This window comes from Amblyomma maculatum, chromosome 6, assembly GCF_055883805.1.
Source record: "Amblyomma maculatum isolate TAMU_Amacu chromosome 6, ASM5588380v1, whole genome shotgun sequence".
Classification (NCBI taxonomy): domain Eukaryota; kingdom Metazoa; phylum Arthropoda; class Arachnida; order Ixodida; family Ixodidae; genus Amblyomma; species Amblyomma maculatum.
The window spans coordinates 88,387,063-88,397,711 of NC_139349.1; the positions used below are offsets into that span (position 1 = coordinate 88,387,063).

General features: G+C 40.8%; 1 protein-coding gene across 1 annotated transcript in view; it reads left to right on the forward strand.

The window, feature by feature from the left end:
- Positions 1-10,649, forward strand: part of LOC146186221 (protein turtle-like) — a 198,262-nt gene that overhangs the window by 185,712 nt on the left and 1,901 nt on the right. Inside the window, exons 9-13 of the mRNA XM_084608006.1 lie at positions 2,853-2,981; positions 3,861-3,888; positions 6,542-6,645; positions 7,967-8,097; positions 10,196-10,539. Coding sequence (XP_084464132.1) covers positions 2,853-2,981; positions 3,861-3,888; positions 6,542-6,645; positions 7,967-8,097; positions 10,196-10,477 — 674 coding nt within the window. The 3' untranslated portion in view covers positions 10,478-10,539. The remainder of the gene's footprint in view (positions 1-2,852; positions 2,982-3,860; positions 3,889-6,541; positions 6,646-7,966; positions 8,098-10,195; positions 10,540-10,649) is intronic.

Genomic DNA, 10,649 nt, shown 5'->3' on the forward strand with positions numbered 1-10,649 from the left:
AAAGGTAGGCTTGAAAATCAATATGCAGAAGACTAAGGTAATGTTCAACAGCCTCGGGAAGGAACAGCAGTTTACATTAGGTAGCGAAATACTGGAAGTAGTAAGCGAATATGTCAACTTAGGACAGGTAGTAACCGCAGATTCGGACCACGAAAAGGAAATAACAAGAAGAATACGATTAGGATGGAGCGCATTTGGCAAGCACTCGCAGATTATGACTAGCAGCTTACCGGTATTGCTCAAGAGGAAAGTATACAACAGTTGCATCTTGCCTGTAATCGCCTATGGGGCTGAAACGTGAAGGCTAACCAAGAGAGTTCTACTTAAGTTGAGGACAACCCAGAGGGCTATGGAACGAAAAATGGTAGGGGTAACATTAAGAGATAGAAAGCGTGCAGAGTGGGTCAGAGAAATAACTCAAGTTACCGACATTCTAATAGAAATTAAGAAGAAGAAATGGACATGGGCAGGACATGTAGTGCGAAGAGAGGATAACCGATGGTCGCTGAGGGTAACAAACTGGATTCCAAGGGAAGGAAAGCGCTGCAGGGGGCGGCAGAAAGTTAGGTGGGCGGATGAGATTAAGAAGTTCGCAGGGGTTAAGTAGATGCAGCTAGCACAGAACCGGGTTAAGTGGAGAAATATGGGAGAGGCCGTCGCCCTGCAGTGGGTATAATTAGGCTGATGATGATGATTATAATGATGATGATGATGGCTTACGTGCAAAGCAAAATCTCTCCCATAAAATGTTTTTTGGGTTCAAATCGAGAAATTTTGACGCCTCTATGTGATCGGCGAAGTGTATTAAGCATTCAAGGTTGCCCAGGTTATTTTTCTTCATTTATGCAAGGTTTGGCAGGCACACACTCTTGAAGGTCTTAGGCAGTTTTCCATGACTTTCTTACGGATTAAAAAAATGTTTGTTTCAGCTTCAATCTATGAAAGCGCGGTTTCTGGATGTTTAAAAATCGCATAAGACTGACTGCTAAACGAGGTTTTTGTCCCCTATCAATTTTTGTTTGCAAACTAGGACTGCTTCAGCGTATCTCTGCAGAGAGCGCAAGAATTCAGCTTTTTGTACGTTATGGCACCCTGCCAAAATATTAAGCGCAACGCTCTTAGGCATAGTAGATAAGATTCTCATCATATGTTTTTCTCTCTTAACCAATACCCCTTAGAGTATGGCGCGAGACCATGACAGAAATGTAGATGACAAAATACTTCACGGAGACAGCTAATAACTGCTTCCCAGATGTCGTCGATCAAACGTCTCGGAAACCCATGTCTGGCGTCTTGTTGTCATACACGTCCCTCAACTTCTCTTTCCTTCTTCGAATATTTCGATCGGATCAGGATTTACCCACTCCAAATTCTTGCCCCTGGCGTCCTTAAATTTTCTGCAGAGTCCGACGCTCTGTCCTTTCTCCGTCGTACGACAGTCCGAGACACAATATTTACAACGGAAATTAGTGTCGCTGCAAATTCTATTTCTAAATTTAAAGTAAGCTACTACTTTGTTAGTTTCTCTACTCACTCTAGTGCTATTACGACTGCCCTTTTTGTTCGTCTTTCGTTTAGCCTTTGTATTTACATCGTTTCTCCGCATGCACGCGGTTGCGCTTTATTACTCCCCGCACACTCTCCTGTTTGCTTTACCCCGAATACGGTGCTGAAATTGTACGCTAGCGATCAATCATCCCTTTGACACGGGCAGTAAATCATGCCTCGCCTTACCGAAAAATGCAATCTTTTCGGTTATGCGTAATGCTTTGTTATAGTTCCTCTTTTCGAAACGGAAATAAGCGCGACATTTTTAGATATCGTTCCCGGAACTAGAACCCCAAGATCATATTCATGTGTTACACAGTGAAGAAAGCAGTTCTTTCAATCTCAAAAGTTTTTTTTTGCTACCTATTCCCTTTTTGGCAAGATTTTTTATCATGAGGTTTTAGAAAATATGCTAAAAATTTTACGTTCGGAAACTTAAAAAATGCATCCCGGTTTACCGCTTCTCGGGGCAAGGTTTTTGCCTCTGTTATCTCCCCCACAAAAAACGTTCAAGCTGTAGAAGAGAAGCACAGATAAGACGAAGACGCGCCTAAGGAACAAATAGCTTATTGTGCAGGGGGTTCAACGCTTAGTTGTTCTCAGTGTTCGCGGATTAGTGTGTGCATAATATATATATATATATATATATATATATATATATATATATATATATATATATATAAGCGTACACTTCGGTCTATAATTATTAAGCGGTCAAGTACGTTAAATGTTCTCGCCTATATATATATATATATATATATATATATATATATATATATATATGAAGGAAAGAAGCCAACAGTCCGCGAGGCCAAGGAAAGCGTTGGGGATGGTATGTTTATGTCATTTTTTTTTTTAATGTTTACTTCGATAACCACAGAAATTAGTAATGTAATCTGTTTAGGGGAAAGATAATTAGACACAAAGTAGAAGAAAAAAAAACAACGTGCCGATGGTGGGATCCGAACCCACGACCTCCGAATAACGCGTCCGGTGCTCTACCAACTGAGCTACATCGGCCGCTGTCCCCCCTGCTACTTTCTTGGGTATTTATGTTGTCTGTATACGAACCTTGAGAGTGTTCATATATATATATATATATATATATATATATATATATATATATATATATATATATATATATATATATATATATATATATATATATATATATATTTATATTTATATATATTTGTAAGTGCGTTCGCGCATGTATGTGTGTGTGCGCGTGTGTGTAAAGAGCGGATAAGAGAGAGGTAGTTATGGCTTAATGAGCGACAGTAAATGTTCTCGTTTTAAAACAGCTGGAAGTCGTGGCATGATCACCGCATGGCCGATAATCGGAGCACTACTAGGACTTATTGCGACACTGCTGGTGGCGGCGGTGGGGATTGTCGGCTACGTCAAGTACAAGTATCCAAAGAGTAAAAGAGGTAAGTTCGAGTATTTGTTCGCAGCCATCATACGGAATGTGCGATTTGCAACACGTTCATTCCTGTCCACCAAAAAAAAAAAAAAAAAATAATAATAATATACCGGCAAGCATGCGTTGGCAACGCGTCGAGGCGTGGAACTTAATTACTGTTATCAAATAAAAGCACTTCGCTTTGACTGGCTTTCATATTCAGGAAGTAAATAAAAAACTGTTTTCTTCCACTTTTTTGTATATAAGTCTGGGTAATTTTGACACGATAGAAGTGATTTGTGTCATTTTATTTATTTAGAGTTAGTATGCATTAAAAAAAATCAAAACAGAGAATGAATGGGCTTGAAAATTATATTTTCGCAGGATTGCTTTTAACCAGGCTCTTTAACCTGACGAAAAGACATCGCACAAAACGTTTCACTCAGCTTAAAAAAAAAAAAAAGCAGATGGAGATATGAGCAAGTGAAACAAAAATAGACATAGAAAGCAAGCTCTGCTGCCTTTCAAATTCCATCGCTGGCAATAACCGACAGTTTAAAATAAAATCTAATTAGCTTGGTTAAGCTGGTCAGATGCTTCTGAATCGTAGTCGGCCAAAATGTTGTGCCGCTTTCGCTCATTCTTCTTTAAGTCCTGGCGCCGTTATTGTTATTCATCTGCTTTTTCTTGCCTTTTCTCTCCCTAACATTCTTCTCTCACCTGTTTACTTCTCTAGGTCGGTGTGTTATATATGCAGCAAATCATTACATTGTCGGTTTGTAAAGCCGGCCATAGTTTTGCGCAATATTAGTTCGAGTTTGTCGATGCACCCAAATCTTATAGTGCATCACGGTATTGCTTTGCGCATATACTAACTGTTGTACTTGTGCTTCACTTCGTTTAACAGACACGTACAGTGAGCCTGGGGATGAAAAGTAAGTAGCTGGTTAAGCATGTTTTCTATTTTCTTCCTACTGTTTACCGTTTTGCCTAATGTGCCCTGGTAAATACATTTAGGAGGAACAGCAGTTAGGATGCGAACTATATCGGCTGCGACACTCAGTCGTGATTTCACGTGGCAGCTCCAGTTACCCTGCTGCCGCTTTTCGGCGTTGTATTTCAAACTGTAATCAGTACTTCCGAAATTGATTTCATCTGAGACAAATTCGTTGTCTTGGCTGCATGCGATCGGTCTGAAAATTACGGTGTCATCAGGGAAAATATAGGCCTGACATTGCATGTTTTCAGTCGAGATTTCATGTGGCAGCTCCAGTTACCCTGCTGCCTTGTTTCGGCGTTGTGTTTCGAACTGTAATCAGTTCTTCCGCAACTGATTTATTCTGAAACAAATTCGTCGTCTTGGCTGCATGCGGTCGGTCTGAAAATTACGGTGTCATCAGGGAAAATATAGGCCAGACATTGTATATTTTCAGTCGAGATTTCATGTGGCAGATCCAGTTACCATGCTGCCGTGTTTCGGCGTTTTGTTTCAAACTGTAATCAGTACTTCCGCAATTGATTGCATCTGAGACAAATTTGTCGTCTTAGTTGCATGCGATCGGTCTGAAAATAACGGTATTATCAAATAAAATATGGGCCAGACATTGTATTTTTATGTTCTATTTTTGTTTCTTTGTTTTTGCCATTGGCAGCTTGTTCCGGTGACGCAGGGTGATGATTTTGACCTCGTGATGCTCGTGGCAGAAACATGTCGATTGAGGCTAGCGACGGCGCACCGCAAAGAGTGCCCTTGCCTTTTATTGGTCGTTTGCATTCCCTGGCTCCTCTTCCTTTCGTCACAATGGGCGTCGCTTTTAAATCAAGAGAAAACAAAACGGTAATGAACGCGGCTTAAGGATGTACTATTTTCAATATGATGCTTCTGTAGCCACAATACGGTTGAAACGCTCAAATGGACTCGAGATATATAAAATATTGATGGTATGGTATATCTGACTCGGTTTCTAGCACTTCTACTCCTTCGCCAGCACTGCAGTAATTAACTTGGTGTGAAAGGGGTTGAAAACAGAGGCCCTTTTTATTCAGTATATTACTACTGTGAGTGCATGCACAGAATAGGCCGTGAAGACAAGAACAAGCAAGCTGGCACTAAATTCAACTCGTGTTTATTCTGATTGCTTAGTGCATGTGAATACTAAATAATCTTTTTTTTTTCGACGCCTTGACAATGCAGGTCTGTGGACGACACACAGCGCAGTTTCTAGACATTTCTGGTTTTAGATAACGAAAACTAAACGTCAATTCTACAATTGCAATTAGTTGAAATAAATCTAGAGCACTCCATGACGTTCCTTTTACCCATTCCCTCTCCTACTCCATTATTTACCGCTTACATCAATTTGTGATGTAGGTTTCCGCTGACAGTGACACTTATTTCGTCTGTTTTTTATTGGTAACAACCTTGATATTTCTTAGTGGAATGCGGACGTTGAACTGGTTTCATATGAATAAAGTAGGACATATATCAATCCAAACCTAAAGAGTTACTGGCTGACGCACTCTTTAGGCTGATTTATTGGATAAAAAAAGAAAAGAAAAGTATAGCCATGCTTGCGAGAACATCGTGAAAAAAGAGTGGCTTCGCCTCAAAGACTGCCAACGTGGAGACTAATAACATTTCATAAGTTTTAAGGTTCGCGATTTGTTTTTAGCATAAACAAATAATGAAAAAAGAAGTGAAACATGCCTTGACAGCAACCCTCTTAGCTCATTTTCCTGAATACTTTCCTTGCGCAAGTTTCGACTCTAACGACCACATTTATTTGTCTTTGATGGTTTCCGCGATATATTGTTTATTCTTTGTATTTGATCAATAGTTTGTTGAGCGGAAAAAATACTGATTTCAAGGCGGCACATCGATACACGTCATCAAGTGTGCACTGTGCTTCAATATACTTCCCTTAATCTCAATATTCTTTTGAATACTGAACACTTTCAGTTGGCACGCTTTTGCTTTGAGTACGCCGTTCTGAATGTGAATGCTGCTGTTAAAAGCAGTGACTGCCGTTTACACAATTGGATATGTAACCTTTGTGAATTAAAGACATGCCGAGGTACACCCACTTAGAAGGGCAAAAAACTGCAGCATATGAGTGGAAGTTCAGAGGTCACAGCCTAGAAAAAGGCAGGCCTTAAGCAATCGATTTTATTGTTCGACAGCTCGCCCGCTGAGGCCCGCCCGTTGCAGTACCTTGACACAAATAGACATTGCACAAAGCCAAGATATCGTTAAATCTTCCGATAGCTATTTTTAGTTTCATTACTTACAAAAAGATTCCGGTGTTGATGTTCAAAAATCTTTGAAAAACTAGCAAGACGGGGTTTAGTTATTTGTGTAAACGGCTCGTCTTCTCCGCGGGACAGAATATTCAGCCCAATGTCCTTTAGTAACACATATTGATTACTACTTATTCTTGTATTAGATTTAGCATGCTTCCGTAGGCGATAAAACATTACAGACAAATAGCATTTAAATGATTCCACATTGCCGACATATTATATTAAATTCGTTAGCAAATCGTCGTTGAGCTGTGTTGCATTTTTTTTTTTAATGACATTCCTTTGTAGGTCCAACACACTCCTCAAGAAAGACAACGATGATTTTGCGGACGTTGAGGAGAAAGGACCGGACATAATACCGGCGACACCACTTTGCCAAGTTACCTACAAATGTAAATACTACTCCACATTCTGTGATATGCCGTCTACTTCATCATGAGCACGAAGAACGCCTTGACCGTTCATGTGAAAGACTCTTGGGCATTTTACGTCAATGCCCTCAGAAATGTGATGCTTTCAATATGCTGAATAAAGACTCGGGCCCTCGAAGTACACAATGTTATCTCGCTACATTATGAGTTTTAGCTGCATGATCTACAGATTTTCTATGTCCTAATATTCAATGTATTTAATAGTTTCCTATAGATAACTTTTCTGATTTATACAACCCGCTATGTGGCCTGAGAGCTGTGGGAAGCTTTATATTTTGATTTCATTAAGCTAGGAGCTCACTTTTGGGAACAAGCAGGCTTTTTATTGTTAACCATATATTGTCTTACAGTCAATTTTATATCTGACGTTCGCTCTGTTCATTTGCTAATGATAATTTAAGTATTAAAAGCTCTCCTAGAAGCTCTTGAACGGTATCTAGAAAATCAACTGGTTCGCAAAACGCAATCAATAAGATGTGCATTTTATCAAAGGGCTAAGGAAAGCGAGAAAACCTCCAACGCTCTCAACCGTGCTTGTCACATCCTGGATGAGCATGGTGCTCTCTTTAAGCATGAATTTAATTCAGAATATTAGTGATGGAAAGACGATGGTGTACCTTGGGGTACAAGGATTATCAACTACGCCACGTTGTAAATAAGTTGTGCATTAAGAAATCTTGTGTATTCGAACATGCGCTCTGCAATCCCGTTATTCTGATTACGAAGAACTAGGTATTTAACGAAAACGGTACTTTTGAATCTAGACGTACGTGCTAACTTGAAAGCTAAAAGCTTTTAAGTGATATGTCAAGATAAACAAAGAAGATGTAAATTATTTAGGTTGTCGATCCAGCTGTCATACTGCACTATTATTAAGGCTGCATTCAAAAATAGAAGCCATGTAACCTAAGCACGAAGTATAGGCTTTGTGAAAATAAATAAAAATGATTAATTCTAGAGACCATAAGACGACACGAGATATAGCCGTAAGGACATGACCTAAAGCACAGTTAAGCTTAACGTTAACTTTCATGCTTAGCACGCTGCGGAAAAGTGGAATTTCGTATACTCACCCTCACTAACCTGTGCATGCTTGCCCCATCACTCCTCTTAGAAAGGAGTATCACATCAACTTAAAAAGGATAAAAGCTGTTTATTTTCAAGAAATTTTGTTGGGATAATTTTCGGAAGAGAGCCTTTTGAAGAGCGCTTAAAATATGATTCGGCTAGAATGGAAAAATAACTTGTGCTTCTTCTCTCTTTATATGCTTTCTCGGCGCAGCATATGGCTGCGACAAATATGAAAAAACTGCCTACACAAAGGAGCCCTTAACAAACTACTACACCCTCCCGGCTTCGACGAAAAAGGCTGGGAACACGGAGCTTTCATGGAAAAGCCACTGTACAGATAAGGTAGGCTTTCAGGCTTGACGCCTGACATCTCACATTTCTCTCGCTTTTGTTACGGAGCTGAATGCCTGTCCAGGCCAGCTATGCGGACAGACCCCGGTGGAGGGAAGCCAGTTCTTTTTTATTTTATTGCTTTCACCTGCTGGCTGTTCACTTTAACTTCCTACACTCTGCACACTTTGACCTCGGAGGCTAAATTGAATCTCATTATGCTCTAGGAAGTGCTTTCACAGGCATTGTTCATCTAAAAGGGGCAGCGGGAAGCTGTCGCGCATACTTTCACCCAAGCGGAAGTGATAAATGCAGGTCTTTATTCTTCGCTTTAGTGTTTCCTTGGTTTCAATAATTCATAGAAAATGCTAGAAATTTGACCAAGCATGATAATTTTTTCCAGCTAAAAGCACATTCCACTTGAAAAGTTAACAATACAGGGTGCCTACAACTCTGCTAAAGAAACAAAAGCAGACTAAAATAAGTCCAGTATCCTTTTTGTGTTTTTTGCAGCAGTGCTTCCCCCCTCCTCTCTGCCTTCCTTGCCCCCCTTGCATTGTTTTTTTCCTAAGGTAAAATTTCTCAGTTCTACTGTTTGCGTCTCAATTAGTCTTAGTGGTACTTGTTTATCGCTCATAATAAGGCTGTGATAAGTGTAACGCATGGCACATTATTTGGGCACTCTTTCTAGAAGTAAGCCCTAAACAGTTCGCTAAATAGCCACATATTTTGTGGTGCCATCGTGTTCTTTTAAGCACGAACAGTCGTCGCTATGCTTGAGACATAACACTGTAAATGTCATAATTCCACATCTAGCCGATATAAGGCTGTCACAGATACATGTGATTTAGCGTAGAAATTTGCGTACCTAAATAAAAATCTCGACGGACCGGCTGATGTTCTAACGCCCTTTATAAGACGGCGCCATTATAAAGCTTTGTGTTCTTGAATGCAGAGGCACCGAGCGATTGTGGCTTTATTGTTAAAGTTTTCTTAGAGCATGTGCTTGCGCGGAACTTAATTATCACCATCGAGTATAATCGATGTGGGTAGCAGTTTTGTGGTACATACAAAATTATCTATAGATATATTGGATATGTAGCTTGAAAATCATCTCACAGTACAAGCGGTGGAACTTAACACACGAGACAGTTTCGATTTTAGGTCTCTTTCAGTGCAAATCATTCCGTTGGGTAGGTCTTGCTTGAGGTTCGTAGAGCAACCGATGCCTACCGTGCTGCTTTTATCCTAACCTGAAGAGCCTCGGTCGGGATCCTTTTTTTTTTTCGCCCTTAATTCAATAGCTACCTCGTTCCATGCCTGAGCTGAACACCTGGCGGGAGATGTTTGCTGCCCCTTTCCATCCCCGATAACCAATCTAACCTTACAAAAACACTCGAATCCGTCAAAAACAGAGCGGTAAGATTTGCCTTTTCAGATTATTCTTATCACACAAGTGTTTCATCACTAAAAGACAAAGCTAACCTTGCAAACTTAGAATCCCGCCGTAAAACCACCAGGCTCTGTCTCTTCCACAAATTTTATCACTCACCGCTGCGGAATGCCGTTATCACCCGTGCGCATCTCCACTCAGCCCGGATCAACCATCAACAAGCCGTCCAACCTCCTCATGCATCTACGTCATCTCATCTCAAGTCATTTTTTGTTTTGACAGCAAAAGATTGGAACTGTTTGCCTGCCGAAGCTGTGACCAATCTCGACAACGCGCGCCTCAAATGATTCATTGAAAATATAACTTGATGTAAGCCCACCCCTCATGTAATGCCTCTCGTGGACCTTTAAGGTACTAATAAATAAATAAATAAATAAATAAATAAATAAATAAATAAATAAATAAATAAATAAATAAATAAATAAATAAATAAATAAATAAATAAATAAATAAATAAATAATGTCCGTTACGCAAGTGCAGTTTTCATTGCATGCAAAATCTGCTCCGTACATTTATTTTCCGCGCATCCTCCTCCTCGCAACCGACCAAAAATGTTCTGGCCTACGCTTCTTCCGAACGTCGCACTAGCAGCTAACCTTGTCACATACACATCGAAGAAATGACACTACATACAAAGCCTGCCCTATCGTTCACAGGACGACCAGGAGCTTGCAGCAGCCGGCGGCGAGCTGCCTTTTCCCATAGCCGCTCGCAGAATGGCTCCCTTGGGGTCGACATCAAGCTTGCCACGGCCGCACCGCGTGTACATGGACGTCGGGTCGCTGCAGCAGGAAGGAGGTGCTTGCCACGTCGACTTCACGCGGGGAGGCGTGCTGAGACCTCTGGCTCCGGCACACAGGCTGCCTCGGCGCTCCCGCAGCAACCTCGAGGACCTCGCGCCAGTCGTCTCCAGTGACTCGCTCGAGAGCACCGTCTAAAAGGCAGCCGGAAGGGCAACGACCTTCTTATCTCTTTTTGCAGGCGGGCCGAGAGTTGCCGGGTAAGAAAACTGCTTTTTTGCTTCAGAAATACCTTTATTTACAGTTTTTACAGAGTGCTGGAAGTTTCGGAATCTGCTCAGAAATAAAGCACGCTTAAAAGACATTTGTG